Raw genomic sequence first — 27,134 nt, 5'->3', positions numbered from 1 at the left:
ATGGCGGGGTCGGGGGCTGCTCTGCTGCCCCTTGTCCTGCAGCTCCTGAGCCTGGTGCCCACCCAGGGGGTGGGCACAGGTAAGTCGGGGAGCTTAGGGTCTGCGGGGCAGGACCCCGTCCTTGCTCAGACCAGTCTCAGGGAAGGAGCTGGGACCGAGGTTGCCTCTCCCGACCCCTGCCTGGGGGTGGCCAGCCTCTGTCCTCCCGTGGGTGGAGGAGCTACTTGGTGGGAAGGAGCTGGGCGGCTGAGGCATGGGGTCCAGGACAGGGAGGGGGCTTCCTGCTGGGGCCTCTGGAGGAATGCTTGCAGGCAGCCGAGGGGGAGAGGCTGCCCTGGAATCCGGGAGTCTGAAGTTAATTATTTGTCTTGAGAAAGGGGGAAAGGAGGCCTGCTATGGGAGTTGACTGAGCCTCTGAGTCTGGCCCTCGCCCAACGGGACAGGCGGGAAAGGAGGGTCAGAGAGGGGAACTGAGGACAGCTCCACGGGGAACAGTTAGGCTGTGTGCAACCCTCAGTGGCCCTTTCTTCGGGTCTTTCCAGGCAAGGGCCTGCCCTATCTCCCCTGAGGGTCCCAGAGGACCCCCAGCTTCTCCCTGAACCCCTAACTGTTCCTGCTTATGCAGGTCATGGGAGATGGGAGTCAAGCTGGGGTGGAGGGTTTAAGATGTTGAGACCCCATCCTTGGACGCCCTTCACGGGGCTGGCTAGGAAGGAAGTTGGGTACAGAAGTCATACCAAGACAGTGCCATTCCAGGCAACGGTGCACAGAGGTTTGGATGCCCACATTTGCCAGGGTGTTAGAACCCTGGATGTGGGGGTAGCAGGGCAGGCTGAAAAGATGGGTGGCTCCTGTGAAAGGTCACATTTGGATTTGTTGCTGGGAGCCTTCAGATGTGTGACTTAGAAAGGCTGAGCCCAGGGCCCTGGCCGGTGTGGCTCAGTGGTTAGAGCGTCAGCCCGTGTACCAAGGAGTCTCAGGTTCGATTCCTGTCAGGGGCACATACCTCAGTTGCAGTTTGATCTCTGGCCCTGGTTGGAGTAGTCCGGGAGGCAACCAATTGATGTGTCTCTCTCACATAGATGTTTCTTTCTCTCTCTCTCTCTCTCTCTCTCTCTCTCTCTCTCTCTCTCTCTCCTTCCCCCTTCCTCCCTCCCTCCCTTCCTCCCCCCTCCCTCCCTCCCTCCCACTCTATCTGAAAAATCAATGGAAAAATATCCTGGGGTGGGGGGTGGATTAAAAAATCCACTTTACCACCACATCACAAAGAAAAAGAAAGAAAGGCTGTGTCCACCAGGTGAGGCAGGGAGGACTACTCTGTCTTCAGTCTTCTGAGTAGACAGACAGAAAGGGGAGGGGGGGAGGGGAGGGGAGGACAGAACTGGGTGAGACCAGAGACTGAGGGGTGTGGGAGAAATGCAAAAGTGGGAGGCTGAGCCCCAGACTTCTGAGTAGGTGGGGGTGTCATTAACCAAACCAAGGAACTCAGGCCCATCAGGTTTGGAAGAAAGAGGACAGCTTAGGTTTTGGCAGTGGGGTGGTGGGGAGAGTGGATGACATTGGTCCCCTGCCTCACAGGACTAGTGTCCGAGAGAGAAACGCTTTAGCCGCTAATGAGCTGCCTCTGTGGGGAAGACCCTCCCCTCGCCCTCCTCCAGCCCCTCCACTGCCCTGCCCACCCCGCCTGGACGTCTGTGGGGTGTCTGTGGAGTTAGCTTGCCCCCTACCATGGCTTTTACTTTTCTGACTGCAGGAGAGAGATGGAAGTGAGGTGACAGTGGCTGTCCCCAATCCCAGGTCTGAATCAGAGGACCCCCTTTCCCTCAACATAGTGTGACCTAGAACCAGGGACAGGCTGTCTGCATTCGTCCAGGCGCCTTGCAAGCTAGCGGGAGCCCTGCCGGACCTCCCAGCCCTTCAGGAAATGCAGCCTGGTCTCATTCTCTGGAGCCCACCCTGCCCAATGTGAGGTCCCCGGGCCCCTCAGCCACAGGCCTGGACACAGGGTGGGAAGAGGGAGAGACACTGCACACCCCCAGCCCCTCATCCTCCAGAAGAGGCGCGGTTCTGACAGGTGAAGAGGCAGGTGGCTGGCAGGGTTTGCTCACCCCAGAGCCCAGCACCTGAAGCAGCCCGCCTCTCACATGGCAGGCCGGCTCCCTCCCCTGCGCTTCAGCCTGTCAGCTCCCGGGCTGCCCCCGGCCAAATCCCCGGCCAAGCCAGGATGGATGACCCTGCCGGCAGGGGAACTCGGGTCTGAATGCTCTCTGTGCCCCGAGAGTCAGGATCCCTGGGGCTAGTCCCTGACCAAAGGCTTTTGCTACTTGGGAAAGCTGGTCTGGGTCCCCTTTGTCCACTCGGGGCTCCCTCCTCCTCCTCCTGCTTCCATGTTTTCACTCTAGCACCCTATCTCCTCCCATGGCTGATGGCTGGGCAGTGGGCAGGGGAGGGGCACAGGGTGACCTAACTGGGGAGACAGAACCCAGCAAACCTTGCTAGCCCCTCAGCCATAGGCCCACCATGGATTCTGATGCCTTCAGGTGGTGCCATCTCCAGAGAGTCCCTGGGGCTTGCTGACATCCGTGACTACCAACAACAGGCCCCCGCCTCGCCCTCGGAGCCTGCTGGGGCCCCCCAGGAGCAGTGGCGCCCCCTGAGAGAGTCGCTGCAGAGGCTGGAGGCTGAGGTGACACAGCTCAGAGAGCAGGTACCAGGGGAGGCACCTGTGTGCCCGCGCCATGTGCCGTGTGCGCGGGGCAGGGTGGGCCTTGTGCAGCGGGAGGAGAGAAGTGTTGGGCTTGCGGGGGCCCAAGGAACCCTAAAATAGAGTTTTGTTTTAAATGTACATGGAGAGGTTCTTACCTGAACATTACTTAATATTGTTTCTTTCATAAAAATAAAGAACCTCCAGAGTATCTGTTTTGTCCACCCAGACTTTCATATTTGTTCCTGTATTTGCAAACATTATAGCGCGCCTTCTGTACATACGACATCATCAGGAAAGAGTTTGAATGACTCAAGGTCTTTGGTTGTTGGATCAGAAGGATTGGGTCTCCTCCGTCCAAAGGAGAGGCCTGGGGACCACATGCTTCCCTGGGATCCTGTCCAGACCCCAGGTCGTGAGAACTGTGACTAAGCTGGATGCTGATTGGCTGGAGGGGACCCACCTCTGCTTGGAACCCTCCGATTTCCTTCTCATCCTGCCTCCGTTTTCACAACCCACAAACCTGTGGGGGATGACAGGGGAGGCTGGGCCAGTACCTTCAATCCCCCGAACTCTTTGCTGCAGAACAAGGACCTGCAGGAGAGGGTGAGGCAGCTGGAGTCCTGTGAATGCCACCCAGCTTCTCCGCGGTGCTGGGGCCTGGGGCGGGCCTGGCCTGAGGGGGCTCGCTGGGAGCCTGACTCCTGCACAGCCTGCGTCTGCCAGGGTGGGGCCGCGCTCTGTGACCCCAAGCCTGGCCTGCCTCATTGCCATGGTGAGTGCCATCCCATCGGCCTGCTGGGACCACCTGGGGGCCTCGGGATGGGCCTGAGGGCCTGAGTGACAGCACTATGTCCTTCTCAGGCTGCAGCCACGATGGTCAGGCCTATGGCAATGGGGAGACCTTCTCCCCAGATGCCTGCACCACCTGCCGCTGCCTGGTGAGTGTCATGGTCCACCCGAATGTCCCATACCTGTCCTCCTTACCTGTCTGCCTCCCTCTTGCTACCTGTCACTGCAGCCTGGTGTGTCCAGTGTAAGTAATGGGATCTGCCTGTCCCTACCCCCAATTTGCCACTGGTGGCCTACAGCCAATTCTGAGTGGTTTGCCTCCTGGAGCTCGACCCCCAAGCACATGGTGGGGCCCGGCAAGCAGTGGCACGGAGGGTAGAGAAGATGGTGTTGCCTGTCTTCCTGTATCACCCCCTCAGCTGTGGACTCGCTGTCCCTGCTCATTGGTCTGCCCCTGTCGTCTCCCTGCCTGCTCTCCCCTGGCTGCACGGCTGCCTCCTCTGGCCTTTTGTTCCTCACTCGTTCGGTGAGGACGCCTTGGCCCCCTTCCTAGGATCTCTCTGCTCTGGGAATTTGCTGGCACCCAGAGGAGGTGATTTCTGGGGTCAGGCAGCAGGAGATGATGGGGATGGGGTAGGATATCTCTCTTCTTTCCTTGAACCAGCGGTCGCCCATGACTCCTAAGCCAACTCAGCCTCTGGCTCCTCTGCCGTGTGCAGCCTGGGTTGAGGTGTCGGTTCTGCAGGCTGTCCCCTCCAGGATCCGAGGCCTGTGCTGCCACCAGTCTGCCTCCCCACAGGAAGGAGCCATAACCTGTACCCAGAAGCCGTGCCCACGGGGACCCTGTCTGGAGCCAGGAGCATGCTGCCCACACTGTGAGCCAGGTCAGTCTCCTGCCAACCCCAGCCCCACCTTCTGTACTTACTCTGGGGCCCGAGCCATGGTCTGCCACCTGCCGCCTGCTACATGCCCAGAGGGTGCCTCCCCCTCGTCTGGCAGTGGCTAGAGGAGTTTAGAACTGAAGCACAGTCAGCAAAATACAGACCAGCCTGGGACTAAACCAGAAGCTCTGGATGATCTTTTACCTGCCCGCAGGGAGCTTCTGATCTAGTTGAGAATCTACAAGATCCAATGAACACACCCTGGCCAGGTAACTCAGTTGGTTAGAGTATCATTCCCATATGCCAGGGTTACGGATTCGATCTCCAGACAGGGTACATACAAGAATTAACCAATGAATGCATAAATAAAGTGGAACAACAAATCAATGTTTCTCTCTCTCTCTCTCCCCCTTCCTCTTTCTCTAAAATCAATAAATTAAAAAAAAAAAAGATTCAATGAACAGATTAAGAGGAAATGTAGAAAGGCAGTAAACTGGCAGGGAAGCCCACCCAGACTAGATGTCAGGGCAGGCTTTATAGCCAGTGGGTTGTCTGAGCTGGATTTTCAAGGGAAAGTGGGATTTTACTAGAAAGAGACAGTGCCCTCTGGGCACAAGAACAGGGTGGGGAGAGGCGTGTTGCCGGAAGTCAGTTTGGAAAGGCCAGTGAGAAAAGACTGCTCTAGGCCTTGCAATTTGAACTTTCTTCTGTGGGCAATAGGGAGCCATTGAGAGTTGAAGAGCCAGAGTGTGGCATGTTCAAAGAGATGTTTTAGGACTATTCATCTGGTATGATGCTCGATGCAGTGACCAATTAAGGGATTAATTAAAGCAGCTGTCTATTCGTGGCTACAGAAGGAGGGGTGTTTTGAAAGAATGAGTAGGAGCTGGTGACTGGTTGGATCCCATGGAATCATGGAAAACTTGGAGGGCAGTGGTACCAGTAACATAAAGAGAGCTGGGAGGAAGCAGAAACAATGCTGCTGGGGGTTGTTATCAGCTCTTGTTTAGGGAGACAGGGTTGTCAGATTTAGCAAATAAAAATACAGGATGCCCTGTTAAATTTAAATTTCAGGTAAACAGTCCATACTTTTCAGTGTAAGTATGCAATTTGGGACATACTTCTACTAAAAAAATATCAATGTAAGAAACATCCAAACATGTAAAGAATTTTTATGAGAGTTTGAGCCAAACTGACGACCAAAGGGGAGGAGCAAAATCTCGAATGTTCCGGAGAGTAACAGCTTTGCAGCTTCTTTTTCTCTATTTTTTTTTTTTTTTTTTTTTATCCTCACCCGAGGATATTTTTCCATTTTTTGTACAGATAGAGTGGGAGGGAGAGAGAGGAAGGGAGAGAGAGAGAGAAACATCAACATGAAGGGACACATCGAGTGGCTGCCACCCGCACGACCAACCAGGGCCGGGGACAAACTGCAACCGAGGTACGTGCCCTTAGCGGGAACCGAACCCTGGTCTCTCTGTACCGCAGGCCGACGCTCCAACCGCTGAGCCAAACTGGCCAGGGCGTGCAGCTTCTTTAATGCATTCAAAATTAAGGAGGATAGGAAGATTGGAGAAAGCAAGGTGGGAATTAGGTTACAAAACAGTTAATAAGGTTATGTGCTCTTTTGAGGGTGGCTTCAGCTTACTTCAAAGGTGTGTTAACCGAGATGCACAGTGCACAGGGCTTGCTTCAGGCAAAGATCACACACACACACACACACACACACACACACACACACAGCCAAAGATACCACAAAAAGGCAAAGATAAAACTTTTACTGAAAGGTTATATGCCTGGAGCATGACCACCCACCATGACCTGCCCAGTTAGGAATTCATGACCAGATCACTCTGTGAGGTTACTTTCTGTAGAAGTCCTTTTTCGCCCACAGTCTGGAACTCAAATTCAACTGGGCATCCTCTACCCCAGGAAGAACCTCAGATGGTGGTGGGAACGTGAGAGGGCTCGGGAAAAGTGAGGTCTGGAAATGTCCGCGGGGAGTGTTGGTGGGTGATGAGGAGTGAAGCTGGAGTTGATGGGAAACCGACACACCTGGTAGAAGTGGAGCTCAGGGCCACCGCTAGCCCGTATTATGTCTTTGGCAACTTTTAAAAAATATATGTTTTTATTGATTTTTGAAGGGAGACAGAGAGAAACATCGATGTGAGAGACAAACATCTATCAGCTTCCTCCTGCATGTCCCCTAGTGGGGATCAAGCCCAAAACCTGGGCATGTGCCCTGCCTGGGAATTGAACCGGTGACCATGCATGGGACCACGCCTAATCCACTGAGCCACACTGCCAGGCTGAATTTTTTTTTTTTTTTTTTGAAGCACCCTTTCTTCAACAGTTCCATCTGCTGTGAAATAATGGCAATCCACTGATTGTATTAGAGTCAGACACTTTACTGCCATCTCCTGGAAAGTTGTCGTAAATACCCAAATCCCTGCGGTCTATCACCTGAACAGTGCCCCTTTGTTGTGGCGCCCTCCAGTGTGCTTTTGCCCTAGCCCTCTGGGTCTTTGACTTGGGGACCTTGCGTTGGTTTTGCAGGCTGCCCTGAAGGTTCCAGGGCTGGGGAAACTTGGCAACCTGAGCCCTGTGTCACCTGCACCTGCCAGGTAAGGGAATCAGAGCCTGGCCCCAGACACCACCCACGTCCCTGCTGCTCAGTATACCCCAGCCTGGCAGTGCCAAGCCCAATCTGCTGCGCTGCCACCCAGGCATGGAGGCCTGAGGCCCGCTGAGCCTCCTAGGCCAGCAGAGTAACTCGCAGTGACCTGCAGTGGAGAGGGAGGGAGGGCTCAGTGTTTGCCCTGCAGGCAGGGACCGTGCGGTGCCAGGGGCCCTCATGCCCAGAGCTCAACTGCCTGGAGAGCTACACCCCACCTGGGGAGTGCTGCCCCGTCTGCCGGCCAGGTGACCTCCCCATCCTGCCTTGCCCCTCCACCCCCTCAGCCCCAGAGGGTCCAGTACCTATTTGGGGTCATGCCTTCCCTCGGGTGATGTCTGCCCACCCTGCTCTCACCTGACCAGCCTGTTATCCTGGCAACCCTCCCCAGGTTGTGAGTACGAGGGGCAGCTTTATGAGGAGGGAGCCAGCTTCCTGTCTAGCTCCAACCCGTGTCTCCAGTGCTCCTGCCTGGTGAGTCCCTCCGCACCTGTGCCCAGGTCTGCTCCTCCTCGGAGGTCCCCTGCTCCACCCGGGGCCAGGCTTTCAGCCCCTCACATGTTTTCTGAGGCCAGTGAGCTTTACTCTCTGTCCTGACCCTGTGCCCCCCGCCAAGGGTGCCCGACACCTGCCTGCCAGGCTCTCTCTGGGAGCCAAACCTAGAGGTTTTACAGCTGTTGGTACATTACAGAGGAGCCTGGTTCACTGTGTGCCCATGAAGTGCCCGCCCAGCCCCTGCCCTGAGCCAGTCCTGAGGCCTGGCCACTGCTGCCCGACCTGCCAAGGTGAGCCCTGCCCCTTCCCGAGTGGAGCTCCAGGCAGGGCTGACACAACGTCATCTCTTCCCCTCTGGAGCCCACTCTGCTGGCTCTGACCTAGGGGTCCTGTCAGGGAGACAGCGATGCCTGGCCACGCCTGTGTCGGAGCTGGAATGTCTGAGCTCAGTTCTGTCCTTGCCACTTTGTGGTTGTGGGCATCTGAGTTACTCTGTGCCTCAGTTCCCCGCTTGCAAGGTGCAGATGACGATATCCTACCTTAATTATGTGGACTATCATTTGCTTTGTGCACCTAAGACCTGGGGTGGGCCCTTGAGGCAGACCACTGGAGGGTGACACTGAGTCATGCACCAATACTGTCCCAAAGGCAGGAATGGAAGCAGGCACCAGGTATGATGAAACCCAGAGGGAGACCTCATCCAGCTGGGCACCGGAGGGAAAGCATCCTGGAGCCGGCATTCCTGAGTGACCTTAAGGATAAAGAACAGTTAGCTAGGGGAAGGGTGCGACAAGGCAGAGGGCATTCCAGGAAGAGACAGCAGCTAGGGCAGGGGCTTGGGACTGATACTCAAGAGTGAGTTTAGTGGATGTTAGGTGGGAGGGGCAAGCAGACAAATCTTACAATGAGAGGTGGGAGAGGTGGGCGTAGCCATGCTGGGTCCTGGGAAGCTTGGAAGGGCAGGCTAGAAGCTTGGCCGTATCCAGCTTGGAATGCTCGCAGCCACCAAGGGGTCTAGGCAGAGGCATAACCTGGTCTGCTCTGGGCTCAAAAGAGAGCCCTCAGAGGGCATGTGGAAGAGGGGGGTAGTGGGCTGAAACTGGGGTTCAGGCCGGCTCTCATCAGCCCTCCTCTCTGCCCATCTCCCCCCACCCCAGGCTGCACAGAAGGTGGCTCTCACCGGGAGCATGGCCAAGAGTGGACTGCACCTGGGCACCCCTGTCAGATCTGCCAGTGCCTGGTGAGCCCTGATACTGCTCCTGGGCTTCCCCCTCCTCTCCCCCAGACCCACCGTATTCATTCCTTCACTCCACTGAGCACACCCAAAGGCACTGTGAGGGCCAGAGAGGGAGAGGACCTGGTGGCCGCGTGAGGGCCGGGGTGGGGCCGTGCCTGGCGTGCCCAGCTCTGAGCACAGTAGGTGTGAGTGCGGGTTTGCGAACTGAACTCAAGGAGCTTGCAGGCTACAGGAGTGAATCGGGCAGGTGGTACAAGCGAGGGAGCCAGACACGCAGGTCGACTTGAGGTGTCTAGAACTTTTCGGTTGGATCAGTTGCCACAACTGCTTGAAATGCGGCCGTCCGGTTTGAGATGGCCTTTAAGTCTAAAATACACACCCGATTTTAAAGAGTTAGTATAAAAGAGAGGAATGTAAGATATCTCATTCATACTTTGTGTTGATTACATGTTGAAATAACATTTTGGATACACTGGGTTGAGTGAATGACATGCGGCTTGTGTTGTATTTCTGTTGGGCAGCACAGCTCTAGAAAATCTTCATGGGGGTGGTGTTTACCCGGGTTGTAAAGGATGAGTAGAATTTAAGCAGAGAGAAATGGGGAGAGATACTCCAGGTGTTATAGGCTGAATGACTGTGACCCTACCCCCGATTCATATGTTGAAATCCTAACTTCCAAGGTGATGGCATTAGGAGGTGGGGCCTTTGGGAGGTGCTTAGGTCAGAAGGGTACAGGATCAGTGCCCTTGGAGCTTCGTCATCCCTTCTGCAGTGTGAGTACACAAGAAAACAGCCATCGGTCTGGCCCTTGTGGCTCAGTGGCTGAGCAATGACTCATACACCAAGAGGTCGCCAGTTCGATTCCCGGTCACGACACGTGCCCAGGCTATGGGCCCGATTCCCAGTGGGGGCATGCAGGAGGTGGCCAATCAATGTCCTCTCTCATTGATGTTTCTATCTCTCTCTTCCTCTCCCTTCCTCTCTCTCTCTCTAAAAAAAAAAAATCGTCCTGGCCGGTTTGGCTCAGCGGTTAGAGCGTTGGCCTGTGGTCCAGAGAAACCCGGGTTCGGTTCCCACTAAGGGCGCTTATCTTGGTTGCAGCTTGTCCCCAGCCCTGCCTGGTTGGGTCGTGCAGGAGGCAGACACTCCATGTGTCCTTTTCACATCGATGTTTCTCTCTCTCTCTCTCCTTCCCACTCTATCTGAAAAAAAGGTGGAAAAATGTCCTTGGATGCGGATTAAAAAAAAAAATCAATAAAGAAGAAAAAAAGGAAAATAGCCATCAATGAACCAGAAAGCAGGTTCTCACCAACTGCTGACACCTTGATCTTGGACCTACTGCAGCCTAAATGGATTAAGACACCAGGTGTAGGGAACAGTCAGGACAGAGCCTGGGGGAGGAAGGTGGGGACGTGGAGACCTAATGTTCAGGCAGGGTACAAGCAGAGGAAGGCTGTTTCATGGGGCCTGAAGCCAGCCACAGAGCCAACAGCCTGCCAAGAAGTAAGGATCCATTGTGAAGGCGATGGACACCTTCCTGACCATATGTTTCCCCTCACACGGGCTGTCCAGACACAATGGGGCTAGAAGCAGTGAGTAGGTGTGAACCCCAGGAGTGGAGTCTGTGGGAAAGGGAGTAGCAGCAGAGGTTGATGCCACACGGGCAACCTTACTTCATGCCCACAAGGCTACGAGGACAGGAACATTGTTGTCTTTATCTTTTTTTTTTAGATGACTAAACTGAGTCATAAAGGACTTAAGTAGCAGGCTAGGTTATGCATCTGTATTGGTTTCCCAGGGCTGTCATAACAAAGTGCCACCAATGGAATGGCTTAGCCAACAGAAATGTGTTGTCTCAGGATCCTGGGGGCCAGAAGTCTGAGATGGAGGTGTCGGGGGGTTGGTTCCTTCGGAGGGCTTTGCAGGAAGAATCTGTTCTGGCCTCTCTCCTAGCTGCTGGTGGTTGGCTGGCAAGCTTTGGGGTTCCTTGGCTTCTGCCTTCATCTTCATGTGCTCTCCGTGTGTGTGTGTTCGTGTGTGCGTGCGCACGCACGTTTGTGTTTACAAATTTCCCCTTTTCATAAGGACACCGGTCATTGGATTAGGGGCCACCCCACTCCAGTATGACCTCATCTTAACTCTTTACATCTACAACAACTCTATCTCAAAAATAAGGTCACCTTCTGAGGTACGGGGGTGGGTGGGATAGGACTTCAATATATGAATTTGGAGGGGGACACAATTCAATTCATAAAGATGCAAATGCTCTTCTGCCAGTAGCTGAGCTCTGATGGCCCTTCCCCTGTCCACTCTGCCCCTACCAGGAGGGCCAAATCCAGTGCCACCAGCGAGAATGCTCCAGCCTGTGCCCATACCCTGCCCGGCCCCTCCCGGGCACCTGCTGCCCTGTGTGCGATGGTGAGTCAGTGGGTGCAGCCTGGACGGGCTCAAAAGCTGATTGACAGCCCAGGTTGGGTCCCCCACAAAGGCCAGGACATGGGGCACCGGGGGTTCCTGAGGAGGGTCTAAGGCACCCTCTTCCCAACAGGCTGCTTCCTCAATGGGCGGGAGTACCGCAGCGGGGAGCCCGTGGGCTCCGGGGACTCCTGCTCACACTGCCGCTGCGCTGTGAGTGTGGCTGCCTGGCAGGGAGGGCCTGGCTTCCAGGCCTGTCTCTCAAATGCTGACCAGGCCCTGTTGTCAGAACGGGAGTATCCAGTGTGAGCCTCTGCCCTGCCCGGTTGCACCCTGCAGATACCCAGGCAGGATCCCTGGGCAGTGCTGCCCAGTCTGTGCTGGTGAGTGGGAGGCTTGAGGCACTGGGCGAGGGGCAGGCACTGGCCAGTCTCTGGTGTGTGGGTGGGGGTGGCTGCCTTAGGCCTACAGGAAGCCCCCTTGAGTTCAAGTACAGAGGAAATCGTTTATAAAACCAATCTGTCACCCCCAGAGAGGGATGTGTTCTTACCTCACCTTCTCATGGCAAACGGGCACTGTGGTGGGGCCCTGGCTCCTAGGGACCCCCTGAAGGTGGCTGTTCTCATCAGGGTGGGAGGTGGGTGTCAGGGTGGAGTGAGGCTTCCCCGTCAGCCTCCATCCCTGCCCCTGTCCCCATCCCCTCGTCCAGGCTGTGAGTACCAGGGCCATCACTACCAGAGCCAGGAGACCTTCAGGCTGCAGGAGGGTGGCCGCTGCATGCACTGCTCCTGTCAGGTAGGCAGTCCCCCTGTCTCATGCCCCCGATGTCTCATCCTTGAGGGCCTCTCACCCAATGTCCCTCCTAGGCCGGCGAGGTCTCTTGTGAGGAGCAGGAGTGCCCGGTTGCCCCCTGCACCCTGCCAGGCTCTGCCTCCCAGATGTGCTCAGGTGTGTGTGGGGGAGGGGAGAAACAGCTGCAAGGGGGCGCTGCTTCCAGTGGCTGGAGATGCAGGGGTGTTCCTTCACAGTAAGGGGGGCATTGCAAAGTCCACCAACCCCTTCCAGAATATATTCGGGGGCTGCTGTGGGGATGGTAAAGCCAGGGTCCTGGGAAGGGTCCTGTGGTCTGGGAAGGGGAGGAATGGGTAGATGTCTGCGTTGCCATGGTGACAGCCCCCTTGCCGTAGCCTGTGTGCTTGGTGGAGAGGAGTTTGCTGAGGGGGTCGAGTGGGAGCCTGATGGTGAGCCCTGCACAGCCTGCTCCTGTCAAGATGGGGTGCCTGTGTGCGGGGCTGTGCTCTGCTCCCCAGCTCCCTGCCAGCACCCGACCCGGGCACCTGGTGAGTGCCCCGCCCTGATCTAGCTTTCCTCTCCTGCTTTGCCCAGCCCACCCTGATCAGCTGGGCTCTGATCAACCTGCCCCACCCAGGTGCCTGCTGCCCCAGCTGTGAGAGCTGCACCTACCATGGCCAAGTGTATGCCAACGGGCAGAACTTCACGGACACAGACAGCCCTTGCCATGCCTGCCGATGCGAGGTGCCTCCCCAGGCTCGCTGCTGCCCGCTGAGCCCCTCCCAGGGCTCGCCCCCATTGCCCTCTCCCCTGCTCCCAGGATGGGACCGTGAGGTGCTCCTTGGTTGACTGTCCACGCACAACATGTGCCAGGCCCCAGAGTGGACCGGGTCAGTGCTGCCCCAAGTGCCCAGGTACGTGCTTCTGCACCTGTCTGGCTTGGGGGATCCCTGGGCCTTGCCCTTCCACTGCTCCATGGGCACAACGGTTCCCTTAGAAGGTAGCGACCTTCTGAATTGTTTCAGTCTGACAAAGCTTGGAACTCACAGGGCATGGGTGGCAGGGAGACTTGTTTATCCTTCGAGTTGCCATATCACCCTTCATTCCCATCCTGCAGTTCCTCTTCCAATACCCCACCATCAGATGCGTTCGTATATCTACCTGTATAACACCACATTCACACAACAAACATCTGGATGTGCCAGGAGGGAGACTGGGTGCCGCGATGCAGTGTGCCCTGGCCCCTGCCCGCATGGAGTGTGCTAGGGCGTGTGTCACACACACAGGCACAGGCATGCACATGCAGGAGCCCTTCAGCTTGTCACTCTCAGAAGCACACACACCTGCCTGCAGGTGGAAGGACTAAATGCACACACAGACACACACACACACACACGTGTGTGCTCAGAGAGATGCCCATGCCCCCTCCTCTCCCTCTATGGGGACAGCTTCCAAGTGGCACTTCCACAGTGGCCCTGGGCTCCAAGGGTAGAGGAGCTGTCTGCCTGCTGCCAGCACCGTCGGTCTTTGTCCCCATCCCTCCCCACCCGCTGCCCAGACTGTATCCTGGAGAAACAGGTGTTTGTGCATGGCGAGAGCTTCTCCCACCCCCGAGACCCCTGCCAGGAGTGCTGGTGCCAGGAAGGCCATGCCCGCTGCCAGCCTCGGGCCTGTCCCAGAGCCCCCTGCACCCACCCGCTGCCTGGTCCCTGCTGCCGGAATAACTGCAATGGTGAGGCGGACAGGATGGGGGCGGGGGTCTCCTGGGATGTTCTGGCTCCTTCTGTGGGCATATAGGGCTGGGTGAGGATGGCCTGGGGCAAGCAGGGCCTCTCCCAGGCCTATAGCTACCCCCTCCCCCAGGCTGTGCCTTTAGTGGGAAAGAGTATCCCAACGGAGCAGACTTCCCCCACCCCTCTGACCCCTGCCGCCTGTGTCACTGTCTGGTGAGTCTGCTGCCCCATGGGAGGAAGAGTCCAGGGGAGTAGGGGTGGGACTTGAGGAGGCCAGGAGAGGTCACAGGGTGGGAGTGAAAAGGGGTGGAGGTCACCTCTGCCTCCCACTACTAACCCTGCCCGCGGTCCCTCGGTCCATGCAGAGCGGCAACGTGCAGTGCCTGGCCCACCGCTGCCCTCCACTGCCCTGTGCCGAGCCCGTCCTGCTGCCGGGAGAGTGCTGCAGGCAGTGCCCAGGTAAGCTGCGCCCCGGCCGCTCCTGGGTGGGGGGGGTGCAGCCTCTTCCTGGCCCCAGGATGCACGCTGTCTGGCCTCAGCCTCTCCCTCCAGCTGTCTGAGGCCTGGGGGCCTGGTCCCCGCGCGCCACCAGGAGCATTTCTTCCTGCCGGGGGACCCCTGTCACCGCTGCCTCTGTCTGGACGGCTCGGTGTCCTGCCAGCGGTTGCCTTGCCCGCCCGCGCCCTGCGCCCACCCACGCCAGGGGCCCTGCTGCCCCTCCTGTGACGGTAACGCCCTGGCGGCGCCCCCTTCTGGCCGCAGCGCCCCTGCCACCTGCTTCCTCCAACTGGGCGATCACCCTCCTGGTCCTCCCACCCCCCACCCCCCCTTTCTCCTGCTCCCGACCTGGGCCACCCCGGGATTCCCTTTGCTCATGCCTGGCCCTCCCATGTCAGAATTCTCCCAAAGAATTTGGGAAGTAAGTGTCCACTTCGTGGGGCCTGGGAGGCCGCCAGCACGGCCCCAGCCCGGCCCCAGCCCCGTCCTCGTCCCCTGCCCCTAGGCTGCCTGTATGAGGGGAAGGAGTTTGCCAGCGGGAAGCGCTTCCCTTCGCCCACAGCCCGGTGCCACGTCTGCCTGTGCTGGGAGGGCAGCGTCAGCTGCGAGCCCAGGGCCTGTGCCCCTGCACAGTGCCCCTTCCCTGCCAGGGGCGAATGCTGCCCTGCTTGTGATGGTGAGGGACAAGGGGCAGTGAGGGACAGGAAGGCTGGGTCAGTCATCCTTACTGCCCTAGAGAGGGCCCAAATGCTTATTACACCAAGAAGGGGGGCGGGGGGCACTGGACTAAAGCCTGAATTTTCTCCTGCCTCTGATGCTATTTGGCTGTGTGACTTTGGACAAGTTGCATAATGTCTCTGGGCCTCCCCCTGCCCCGTTTTTATAAATATGAATTTTTGTAAAACGCACATAACAAAATTTACCATTGTAACCATTTTTAAGTGTAACTCTGGGCCTAATTTTAAGTGTAACTCTGGGCCTAATAAGAAAGGGTTGAACAAGACCAGTTTCCCAGTCTTCCGTCTCTCTTATATATCATCTTAGCAATTGTGTCTACATACCCTCTACCACCTATAACTTTATTTATCTAGTATTTTTCTTCAAATTAACTCACTTTTATTTTTATTTTTTATTTTTGTGGGTTTTTTTTTTTGTTTTTGTGGTACGTGCCCCTAGCAGGAACCGAACCCGGGACTCTCTGGTCCTCAGGCCGACGCTCAACCACTGAGCCAAACTGGCCAGGGCCCAAATTAACTCACTTTTAAATTGAAATTTATTTAGAAAGGAACCTTTATATCATACTGTAAATAGAAAACTAGATTTGCAAGTAATAGAGTATTATCGTAAAAATGAGTACAATTAAAAATTAAATATTAAACTTGAGTCATACTTTTGCTTTCTAGGGCCTTGAGCCTGACTCACCTCCTTTTTTTCTTGACTTTTTTTTAAAGAAAAGTTTTAAGTTCACAGCAAAATTGAGAGGAAGGTACAGATTTTCCCATATATCCCCTGCCCCCACACAGACACAGCCTCCCTCATTATCAGTGTCCCCACCAATACACCCATTGGTCACAACTGATGATCCTACCCTGACTCATCATTAGCACTCAAAGTGCCTTTTTTTTTTTATCCTCACCCAAGGACATTTTTCGATATTTTGTTCAGGTAGAGCGGGAGGGAGAGAGAGAGAGAAACATCGACGTGAAAGGGACATATCGAGTGGTTGCCACCCACACGACCCAACCAGGGCAGGGGACAAACTGCAACCGAGGTACGTGCCCTTAGCGGGAACCGAACCCAGGTCTCTTTGGACCTCAGGCAGATGCTCTAACTGCTGAGCCAAACTGGCCAGGGTGAGTGCCCTTTTTTCCAAAAAGGTCATAAAGTGTGAGCTGCTAAGGGCAGGCTGCCACCACCCTGGGACCCCGCCCTCCTCCTTGATTGATCAGAGGGCTTGAAAGAGCATTGGAAAGGGAATACTTTGGGTCCAGGTCACCTAAGTCATCTCAAGCAATTACCGGCTCTCCTCAGGTTGGGAAAATTGGTGCCTTCTGGCCGGGCAGTGGCCTGCTGGTGTTTAACCTCAGGGATAGATTCCTTGTGGGTTTCACTATAGATTGGACAGGGAGATATTTTTGCGGACTGAAGGGGAGAAAGTTTGCCCTTTGGCCAGTCCAACTTTCCCCCCAGCTCTCCGCTTCTTTATCCACCAGCCTGGATTGAGCCCTCCCTCCCCACCATGGCCAAGTCTCTGGGGCCTTGGACTCAGGCCAGGTGCAAGCTCATAGCTGATGACCGCTGTCCTCTCACCCCTGTCTGTCTCCCACCCTCCCCTCCCTGTCCTCTCTCCAAGGCTGTGAGTATCTAGGGGAGTCCTACCTGAGCAGCCAGGAGTTCCCAGATCCCCGAGAGCCCTGCAACCTGTGTACCTGCCTCGAAGGCTTTGTGACCTGCAGCCGCAGGCCCTGTGAGCCTCAGGGCTGCAGCCACCCAATCATCCCGTCTGGGCACTGCTGCCCCACCTGCCAGGGTAGGGCAGCACCTGCCGTTCCACTGCCCCTTCTGGACTCCCAGCAGCCCAGAGCCATCTGGTCTGGCCCCCATCAGCCCTCCCCTGAGATGGCCACACAGCAAACCCACACTCTGCGTTCTCATCTGACGCCTCACACTATCTGTATCCATGCCCTCCTCTCTGTCCCTGCTGTCACCCCTACTGACTGTTGGACTCACCAAATGACTGGTCCCTGTACTTCCAGAACTTCTTGCTCTTCAATTGCCTAACTGCCTTCCTAAAATACCACATCACGAGACTAAGCCATTCAGTGGCTCCCACTGCCCTTGGTGCATCAGGAGGGGTGGCTCCCTTAGCCCACTGTCCCGAGCCCAGCCCCCCCCCACGTCCTTTTCCCACGCCGGCCCACAAAGACAGACGTTCTCGGCAGTCTGTGATCCCGCCTCAGCCCTCCACTGCCTTCCTGCACGCAGACCTCCCTCACAGCCTGGCTGCCGTCCTTCTCCCACCCTCACCTCCCAGCCCCTTCCCTCCAGACTCACGAAGCTCTGGAGAGACCCCAGGCCAGGCTGTGCGTGTGTGCATGTGTGAGTGTATGTGTGTGCCTGTGTGAGTATATGTGTGTGCATGTGTGAGTATATGTGTGTGCATGTGTGTGCATGTGTGAGTGCACATGTGTGTGCATGTGTGCGTATATGTGTGTGCCTGTGTGAGTATATGTGTGTGCATATGTGAGTGCATATGTGTGTGCCTGTGTGAGTGCATATGTGTGTGCATGTGTGAGTATATGTGTGTGCCTGTGTGAGTATGTGTGAGTGCATGTGTGTGCATGTGTGAGTGCATGTGTGTGCATGTGTGAGTATATGTGTATGAGTGAGTGTGGTTGTGTATGTGAGTGTGAGAATGTGAGAGGGTATGTCTGAGTGTGTGAGCGTGAGAATGTGTGTATATGTGAGTATGTGAATGTGTGTATGTGTGCATGTGTGTGAGTGTATATGTGTGTGAGAGTGTATGTGTGTGTGTTTATGTGTGAGTGTGTGTATGTATGTGTGTGAGCATGAGTGTGAGTGTAAGAGTGTGAGTGTGAGAGTGTGTGACAGCAGACAGCTTTGTTGACAGCAGCTCTTCCATTACATGCTCTGCTCTGCCAGGATGCCTCTATCATGGGGTCACTGCTGCCCTTGGAGAGACCCTTCCTGACCCACTTGACCCCACCTGCTCCCTCTGCACCTGCCAGGTGAGGTGGCCCCTTGGGGACTTGGTAACCTTTCATCCTGATCCTCCTTTCTGGCCAGGTGTTTGTTCCACCCAAGTCTTACAGAGTGCATTCTGCCTGTGACGACTAGTGGGACGGGATGGGATTCAGGTCTCCTGGGCCAAGAGAGGGGGCCTGGCGGGATCAATTGAGGTGCCGCATCTTGGGGCAGTGTGTGGCCTGGTCTGAGGGTGTGATGACATGGGAATCAGGAAGTGGCAGTGTGATCTCTCTCCCCCAGGAAGGTTCCATGCGCTGCCGGAAGAAGCCATGCCCACCAGCTCTTTGCCCCCACCCTTCTCCAGGGCCCTGCTCCTGCCCTGTGTGCCACAGTGAGCTGCCCTCACACACCCAGGCCCTAGGCCCTTCCCTGCCCCCCCCCTTTCTGCCAGGCCTGGACAGGGCAAGGTGGCACAACATCCCCACCCAGGAAGCATGTTGCCCACAGGATGCTTCTCTCAGGGCCGGGAGCACCAGGACGGGGAGGAATTTGAGGGGCCCACAGGCAGCTGTGAGCTGTGTCGCTGTCAGGTACGGTAGGGAGGTGGCAGGGGGCTCGGGGGCGGTCTGGGCACCTGGCCTGGGGAGCAAGTCACTGACCCAGCATGTTCTGCAGGCCGGCCAAGTCAGCTGCGTGCGGCAGCAGTGCCCACCCCTGCCCTGCCCACTCCAGGTCACAGAGCAGGGGAGCTGCTGCCCTCGCTGCAGAGGTATGCTCGGCGGTCGGGCTGCCCCCTTGCTTCTGGCCTCGGGCCCAATGCACCTCCATCTGCCTTCCCAGATGCACCTCAGTCTTCCCCCCTCCCTGTCCACCCATCTGGCCCTCCACACCTCAGCCTTGAGCCTTCACCCCTGTCCTCCTTCAGCTCTTCCTACCTGTCCCTGCCCCTGGCCTGCCAAGCCATCTCTGCCTCCAGATGCTGACCAGGGCCCCCTCAACACTGCCCCCCTCCTAACCACACCCTTTCATAATGATAATGATAACACCTATGAGTGTATCCCATGAGCCAGACCCTGAGCTAAACACTTTACACGTACCTCATTTAATCCTCACGATGATCCCACCAGGTAGGTACTGTTCCTATTCCTGTTTCACAGATGAGAGACCTGAGGCACAGAGGTCACATAACTTACCTGTGGACACTCAGCTGGTAGGGGGCAGAGACAACATTGGCATCTAGTCTGTCTGAACAGGGGCCTCTCCTAGCCTGCCCTGTGCCCCCCGTGGTGTAGGTTCCAGAGCCATAACAGCATCTCACTTGCCCTGTGAGGTGGGCAGGACAGACGAACTCCTATTAATAGCTGTGGAGACCAAGGCTTGGAGAGACTGAGTTACCTTGGGCGCGTGGTTAGTGATGGAGCCTTTCATTCATTCTACATGCATTTATTAGGTGCTTGCTGCGTGCCAGGTACTGGTGCCGATGCTGGGCTACAACAGACAGTGCCTGCTGCCTGGCATTGGGCTTAGCAAGCAAGCAGACATGGAAGGGATTGGAGCCCTGGAGTCTGGCCCCAACCTAGTGTCTTTCCCCACCACTGAAGACAGGAGTTCTGCCCCAGGCCACCTTCCCACCTCATCCCTGCAGATCCCCCTCCCATGCCAGACCCACATGCCCTGCTGACCACCCGAGGTGGGCAATCAGGGCAGACATACAGAACCCAGACTCAGCTCGTCCCTGCCCACTGGGACACAGGCTGCCTGGCCCACGGGGAGGAGCACCCTGAAGGCAGTAGCTGGGAGCCTCCGGACAGCCCTTGCTCCTCCTGCGTGTGTCACGAAGGCGTCGTCACCTGTGCCCGAGTCCAGTGTGTCAGCTCCTGTGCCCATCCCCACCAGGCACCCAGTGACTGCTGCCCTCGATGCTCTGGTACTGGGAGCTGGGGTGGGGCGGGTGGCAGGGAGGCAGCCGGGCAGCATCCCCCTGCCTTGGCCCTGGACGGGGCGGGTGGCAGGTGGGTGGCAGGGAGGCAGCGGGGCAGCATCCCCTGCCTTGGCACTGGGCGGGACAGGTGGCAGGGAGGCAGCCGGGCAGCATCCCCTGCCTTGGCACTGGGCGGGACAGGTGGCAGGGAGGCAGCGGGGCAGCATCCCCTGCCTTGGCCCTGGGCGGGGTGGGTGGCAGGTGGGTGGCAGGGAGGCAGCGGGGCAGCATCCCCTGCCTTGGCACTGGGCGGGACAGGTGGCAGGGAGGCAGCGGGGCAGCATCCCCTGCCTTGGCCCTGGGCGGGGTGGGTGGCAGGTGGGTGGCAGGGAGGCAGCGGGGCAGCATCCCCTGCCTTGGCCCTGGGCGGGGCGGGTGGCAGGGAGGCAGCGGGGCAGCATCCCCCTGCCTTGGCCCTGGGCGGGGCGGGTGGCAGGTGGGTGTCAGGGAGGCAGCCGGGCAGCATCCCCTGCCTTGGCCCTGGGTGGGGCGGGTGGCAGGTGGGTGGCAGGGAGGCAGCCGGGCAGCATCCCCTGCCTTGGCCCTGGGCGGGGCGGGTGGCAGGGAGGCAGCCGGGCAGCATCCCCCTGCCTTGGCACTGGGCAGGGCAGCAGAGACAGGCTTTTCTAGAAGTGGCCCCCATTCTTGTGCACACCCAGATCCTGGGGGCAGAGGGTCCCTGAGAGACAGAGAACTTCAGCCCTGGCATTGCTGCCAGCCTGAAGCCTCCCTGGTTCTGCTCTGCTCTTACCCCACCCCCAAGACTGTGAGCATGAGGGCCGGAGGTATGAGCCCGGGGACAGCTTCCAGCCTGGGGCAGACCCCTGTGAAGTGTGCATCTGTGAGGTAGGTGAGGGCCATGCTGAGGGGCGGGGCACCATGGGGGGCAGCCTGGACACTTCGGGGGGCAGGCTCTATGGGGGTCGGAGACCGGAGAGTGTCCCTGTGGCCAGGGCTTGGGGCGAAGAGCCAGCAGGAGCTGGGGGTCAGCCATGCACCAGAGCTGAGTGTGCGGAGGCACCGGAGGCCGTGGGCAGGCCCTCCTGGCAGGAGTGTGTGGGGGGGGTGTGAACAGGAGGTGGGAGGAGACACCTGAGAAGTGGTTGGGGCCTTTGGGGAGTCTCCATTGAAAGGTAACGGGGAGCCAATGGACCGGTTTGAGCAGGCATCATCGGTCCAGAGATTAGGCTGGGAAGGAGGATGGCGTGACAATGCAGGAGGGTCGAAAGTCACATGAAGGTTCAGGCCCAAGTGACTGGAAAGAGAAAGGAAAGTCATCTCTGGGTTAGGGCAGGGGTGAGCAGCGGGTCTGGGGAGGGGCTGGTCTCTCTGAAGACTGAAATCTCACCTGCCGGAGGAGGTGCAGAGGCAGACGGTGGGGGGGGGGGGTCTGGGCTCCAGGGGGGAGGGTGGCTCTGCTCCCATGGTCTGGGACCCACTCTTGCTTATTCATTCCTGTTGTAGCTGCAGCCTGAGGGGCCCCCCAGCCTTCGCTGTCACCGCCGGCAGTGTCCCAGCCTGGTGGGCTGCCCTGCCAGCCAGCTCCTGCCCCCGGGGCCCCAGCACTGCTGTCCCTCCTGTGCCCGTGAGTCCCTGATGCAGGGTAGATAACAGGGCAGGGCTGCCACCGCAGACGGATACTGGAAGTGCCAGCCAGCTCTCTTCCACACCCCAGCCCCAGCCCTTTCCTGAGTCCAGTGGACTGTTCTAGAAGCCCATGCCCTGGTGGGTGAGACCTTCACCCGCCCAGGGGGAGCTGGGAAAGCTGGCAGGACTCCCTGACTCATGTTGCCCAGCAGGTGGTGCTGTGGGGTGGCAGTTGTGCCAGCTGCTGGCTTTTTGAGGGCAATGATGTCAGGACCAGAGGGGCAGTGAACGGCCGGGCTACAGAGATGGGGAAAGCTATTCTTATCCACACGTGTGCTTCAGGGGAAGAGAAAAACACTAACATTTATTAAGCACCTACTGCACGCTTGGTGATTTTACTAAGCATTGTCTCATTTAATTCTCACGGGTGCCAGTGAGGTAGGTATTATTATTTCCTTTTAACAGATGAAGAAACTGAGGTTCCGAGAGGTTCACTGATCTGCCTAAAATGGCACAGGCACTGCGGATTGGAGCTGGGGCACCTGGCTCTCTGTGCTTTCTTACTGTTTCAGCCAGGCAGTATGAAGGAAGTGGGAGGGGGAGCAGCCCGGCAGCTGTGGTCCTTAGGGACCCCAGGCTAAAAAAGCCACACTTCGTCAATTTCTAGCCCCACTCCCAGCCCCTAGTGGTCTAGCAAAGTTCCTTTTGCAAAGTCCAAACTTTTCGTTGCTGAACCAAAGAGAAAGAAGATTTTTCCTTCCTAGAGTCAAGGTGCTGGGGATACGGGTGTGCCCCGGGCCCAAGAAGTCTGGGGATAGAGTGGGAAAGTGAGGTCAACTGGGCTTACATCCCTTGCTCCCTGCTCTTACCCTCCACGTTGCATTCTTGTCTACACAGAGGCCTTGAGTAACTGCACAGAGGGCCTGCTGGGGTCTGAGCTGGCTCCACTGGACCCCTGCTACACCTGCCAGTGCCAGGTGAGCCCCCAGCCGCGGGGAGTCCCGAAGCCCTGTGCTCCTCTCCTCTGGGCTGTGGCTGGATCCTCTCCTGCAGCAGCTCTGGGCTTCCCACTCCCCCCAGCATTCAGCGGCTTGTCCTGAATGTCACGTTCCGCGAAGGCCCTGCTCTCCCTGCCGTTCTCTACCCATGGTGTTCTCATGTCCTTCCATAGGACCTGACTTGGCTCTGCATTCACCGGGCCTGTCCTGAGCTCAGCTGTCCCCCATCAGAGCGCCATACACACCCTGGGAGCTGCTGCCCCGTGTGCCAGGGTAGGTGCCCAATCTTGGCCTGCACCCTCAGAGGTGGCATCCATGGGTCAAGTGGGCAGCCTGGGTCTGCACTCCGGATACTGGCTTCATTCTTTTGTAGAAGTGGAGGGTTTATTCACTGGGGTGGAGGAGAGACCCAGGAGCAGAGGGAGGCAGAGAATGAAGCCTGATTCTCAAGCCTGGCCTGCGGCTTGTCAGTGGCTCAGGAACCTCAGGCCCCTGCTAGGGTATTGCGCTGCGGAGCTGGCAGCCAGCCCAGAGGGTTCCAGCCTCTGGCTCTTTGGGCTTCCAGGACCCTTTAGACATCTGCAGCCCTGGTGCAGGGCCTGCCGTCTAGTAGGAACCCTCTGCATGCTGGTTGAGGAAATGAACACCATGAGGGCGTTAAGTGGATGGGGTGGGCACCCTCCTGCTGTGGGCCTTCAGGGTGAGCTCCAGGGAGGAGGGATGCGGCTGGAAGGACAGTGCTCCCCCAGCCTCGTTTCTTCTCATCAGAATGTGTGGTGGAGGCTGAGGGCCGGAGAGTGGCAGATGGAGAGAGCTGGCGGGACCCCAGCAACGCCTGCATTACCTGCACATGCCATGTGAGCCGGGGGTGGGAGAGTAGGGGGTGGAGGACCCTGTGGAAGGGAAGCGGCTCAGGACACTGGGCCAGGGTGCTCTCTCTGGGTGAGAGGGGGCTTGAGCATGAAGTGGGTGTTCTTTTTTTAAATCCTCCAAGGATATTTTTCTATTTATCTTCAGATAGAATGGGAGGGAGGGAGAGAGAGGGAGAGAGAGAAACATCGATGTCATCGACTGGTTGCCAGGGATGAACCCCTAGCAAGGTATGTGCCCTTGACCAGAATCGAACCCGCACTCATTGGTCCACTGCCGTTACTCTAACTGCTGAGCCGAACAGGCCAGGGCAGAGTGGGTGTCCTTGTGGAACTTGGCCAGAGAGAGAAGGGGCCGTGCCTCAGACTGAGGTCCAGATTGCTCCCAGAAGTGTGAGACCAGGGACCTCAGGTCCTACTGCAAGTCCCTAGAGCAATGACCTCTGTCCTCAGCGGGGCCACGTGGAGTGCCGCCTTGAGGAGTGCCCGGCCCTCTTCTGCCCCCATGGCTGGGTGAAGGTTAGGGACACTGGCAGGTGCTGTGAACGATGCCAAGGTAAGGAAGATGGGGGGAGGAGCTCCGAGACCCATTGTGAAGGAGGGCAGCTGACCCTTGCCCTTCACCCCCCAAGTCCCCTCAGCCCCTTCCCAGTCATGCGAGCACAAGGGCCGAGAGGTGGCCTCCGGGGAACGCTGGGCCGTGGACCCCTGCACCATTTGCTCCTGCGTGGCTGGCACCGTGCGCTGCCAGAGCCAGCGCTGCCCGCCGCTCTCCTGTGGCCCTGTGAGTGCCGCGGTATAGGACGGTGGGTGAGCGGGCACGTGGGGTGAGTGGACACATGGCACCGCTGCCCTGGTGCAGCCGGGAGGGAAGAAGGGCCCTGGCTTGGGCCGTGGCCGAGGAGCAGTGGGGCACCAGGGCCCTGCAGTTCCCGGAGCGGCCACCAGGCGGTGCCCCGAGCCCACTCGAGCCTGGGAGCCCGAGAGCTCCTGGATCCTCCGTGAGGCTCCGCGTGGGGCTCCGGCGGGACCGCCGCGCGTCTGACCGTGTCTGGGCGGAGGCCAGGACGAGGCTCCCGCCCTGAATCCCGGCAGCTGTTGCCCCCGCTGCCTTCCGCGGCCGGCTTCCTGCATGGCCTTCGGAGACCCCCATTACCGCACCTTCGACGGCCGCCTGCTGCACTTTCAGGGCAGCTGCAGCTACGTGCTGGCCAAGGACTGTCGCGGAGCCGACTTCAGGTGCGCAGCCCCTCTGCCTCCTCCCCAGTCCCTCGCCCTCTCCTGCCGGCCCTGCAGCCCGACTCTCCCCGCAGTGTGCACGTCACCAACAACGACCGCGGTCGGAGCGGCGTGGCCTGGACCCAGGAGGTGGCGGTGCTGCTGGGAGAGGTGGCCGTGCGGCTGCTGCAGGGCGGAGGGGTCACGGTGAGGCGAGCGGAGGACCCGGGAGAAAGGCCGTCCTGCGCTGTCCACGCGTCGTCCCAACGTCCTCCGTCCTCCCGCCCCTCTCGGCCAGGTGGACGGGCGCCCGGTGGCCTTGCCCTTCCTGCAGGAGCCGCTGCTGTACGTGGAGCGGCGAGGAGGCACCGTGATCCTGCACGCCCAGCCCGGGCTCCAGGTGCGGCCAGGGCGGGTGGGGGCGGAGGAGCCCCTGGCTGCTCAGGCTTCTGTATTTTGGAGGGAGTGGGGATTGCCAGCTGCTCTCTGGGCCTGTTTCCTCATTGGCCGAACGGGGAAAGATCAGTGGGCGCACCAACTAAGGTCTCCTAGGTGGTTTCAGGATTCTTCCAACTCCCGTGTCAAAGAGTAATTCACTCCCCTGCCTCCAGCAAGAAGCACAATTTGTAAATTCATAAAATAAGACTTGTCTACACGTATGATACAGACTCTAATTGTTTTGTCCTCTGTAAGGCCTGAATAGCCATGAAATAGTGTATCTCTGGAAGTGGGTTGCATTTCACCAGGGGGTCCAGTTCAGGGATCCTGACAGAAGGTGCCTTCCTGGGAGCTGTGGGCATCTCTTCACAGATCCCACAGCATGTGCCCACTGACTGGGCCTTGGGCAGGGCAGCCTCCCTTCCATGGAGAGCCTCCATCCTACACAAGGGGCATGCGGGCACATGTATGCGGTCAGGATGGACCTTGGGCTTCTTGGGGTCCCTATTTTTCCCCACTCCTCAGCCCCAGCCTCTCTGCACAGGTGCTGTGGGACGGGCAGTCCCAGGTGGAAGTGAGCGTGCCTGGCTCCTACCGGGGCCAGATTTGTGGGCTCTGTGGGAACTTCAATGGCTTTGCCCAGGATGATCTGCAGGGTCCTGAGGGGCTGCTCTTACCCACGGAGGCTGCGTTTGGGAATAGCTGGCAGGTGAGTGATGCAGGAACCTGGGGGGCTGGAGATGGCACCGTTGAGCATGAGCCTCAGAGCAGCCCTCTGGTATGGAAATGGGGGGCAGGCTGGACATAAGATGGGCTTTGGGGGGCTTCTTGCCTGTCAGAGAGCTGGAGGGGGCAGGAAGACCTGTTGAAGGAAGCCTCATCATCTGACTTCCCAAGCCCTGCTTTGCTACTCTGGGCTGTGTGACCTTGAACAAGATACTTGCCTGCTCCGGGCCTTGGTTTGTCCCCACAATAAGGACAAAGGAAAAGCAGTTGATGCTTTCTGGTCGAAATTTTTTTTTTTATCCTCACCTGAGGACACTTTTGCATTTATCTTCAGATAGAGCGGGAGGGAGCGAGGGGGGAAGAGAGAGAGAGAAACAAGGACATGAGAGAGACATATCGAGTGGTTGCCACCCACACGACCCCAACCGGGGCCGGGGACAAACTGCAACCCAGGTACAGTTTGGGAACCGAACCTGGGACTCTCTGATTCGTGGGCCAACGCTCTAACCACTGAGCCAAACCGGCCAGAGGAATTGATGCTTTCTTTGCTATTCTTGTGGGGAAGTTTTTGAAGCTAAAACAAAATATTGGGTGGAAAATGCTTTGAAGAACAGCAGACAAAGTTTAGCTGCCCAAGGATGTTGTCACAGCAGGTCCATTTCCGCACCTAGGTTCCAGAGGGGCCGGGACCCGGCCGGCCCTGTTCCAAGGGCCGCGAGGTGGATCCTTGCCGAGCAGCAGGCTATCGGGCCAGGCGCGAGGCCAATGCCCGGTGTGGGGTGCTGAAGTCCTCCCCGTTCAGTCGCTGCCACACTGTGGTGCCTCCGGAGCCCTTCTTTGCTGCCTGTGTTTATGACCTCTGTGCCTGTGGCCCTGGCTCCTTGGCTGACACCTGCCTCTGTGATGCCCTGGAAGCCTATGCCAGCCACTGTCGCCAGGCTGGGGCGACACCTGCCTGGCGGGGACCCACGCTCTGTGGTGAGCCAGCAATGCCCAGAGTGGGATGGGGGAGGGGTGATACAGAGGGCTCTGGTCTGAATGGGGTAGATACAGGGAGGGCTGCGAGGGGTGACCGGGATGACAGGCGCACTGTGACCCTGCTTTCCACTCCCCCTGCAGTGGTGGGCTGTCCCTTGGACCGTGGCTACGTGTTCGACGAGTGTGGCCCGCCCTGTCCCCGCACCTGCTTCAACCAGCACGTGCCCCTCGGGGAGCTGTCGGCCCACTGTGTGAGGCCCTGCATTCCTGGCTGCCAGTGCCCTGCGGGCCTGGTGGAGCACGAGGCCCACTGCATCCCACCTGAGGCCTGCCCCCCAGTCCTCCTCACTGGGGACCAGCCACCCCGTGACCTACTCAGCCCCAGCCAGGAGCCCCGAGGGGCACCCTGA

General features: G+C 58.1%; 1 protein-coding gene across 1 annotated transcript; it reads left to right on the top strand.

Annotated features, from left to right (window-relative positions):
- Positions 1–27,134, top strand: LOC118619695 (kielin cysteine rich BMP regulator). The gene is made up of 40 exons (XM_036246332.1): positions 1–79; positions 2,541–2,707; positions 3,290–3,479; positions 3,569–3,645; positions 4,296–4,380; positions 7,443–7,525; positions 7,743–7,836; positions 8,704–8,786; positions 11,108–11,201; positions 11,332–11,411; positions 11,488–11,581; positions 11,908–11,993; positions 12,065–12,146; positions 12,386–12,538; positions 12,628–12,734; positions 12,811–12,904; positions 13,549–13,722; positions 13,854–13,936; positions 14,089–14,182; positions 14,263–14,451; positions 14,727–14,897; positions 16,575–16,751; positions 17,885–17,970; positions 18,230–18,320; positions 18,437–18,519; positions 18,605–18,698; positions 19,683–19,856; positions 20,674–20,756; positions 21,375–21,495; positions 22,395–22,474; positions 22,669–22,768; positions 23,264–23,352; positions 23,818–23,920; positions 24,006–24,148; positions 24,431–24,603; positions 24,678–24,789; positions 24,881–24,982; positions 25,565–25,729; positions 26,418–26,724; positions 26,866–27,134. The coding sequence occupies exons 1-40, from the start codon at positions 1–3 to the stop codon at positions 27,132–27,134; spliced, it is 4,911 nt and encodes a 1,636-aa protein (XP_036102225.1).

The sequence above is a fragment of the Molossus molossus genome, unplaced genomic scaffold (genome assembly GCF_014108415.1).
Source record: "Molossus molossus isolate mMolMol1 unplaced genomic scaffold, mMolMol1.p scaffold_m16_p_7, whole genome shotgun sequence".
NCBI classification, from domain to species: Eukaryota; Metazoa; Chordata; class Mammalia; order Chiroptera; family Molossidae; genus Molossus; species Molossus molossus.
This window is presented reverse-complemented; position numbering and strand designations above follow the sequence as displayed.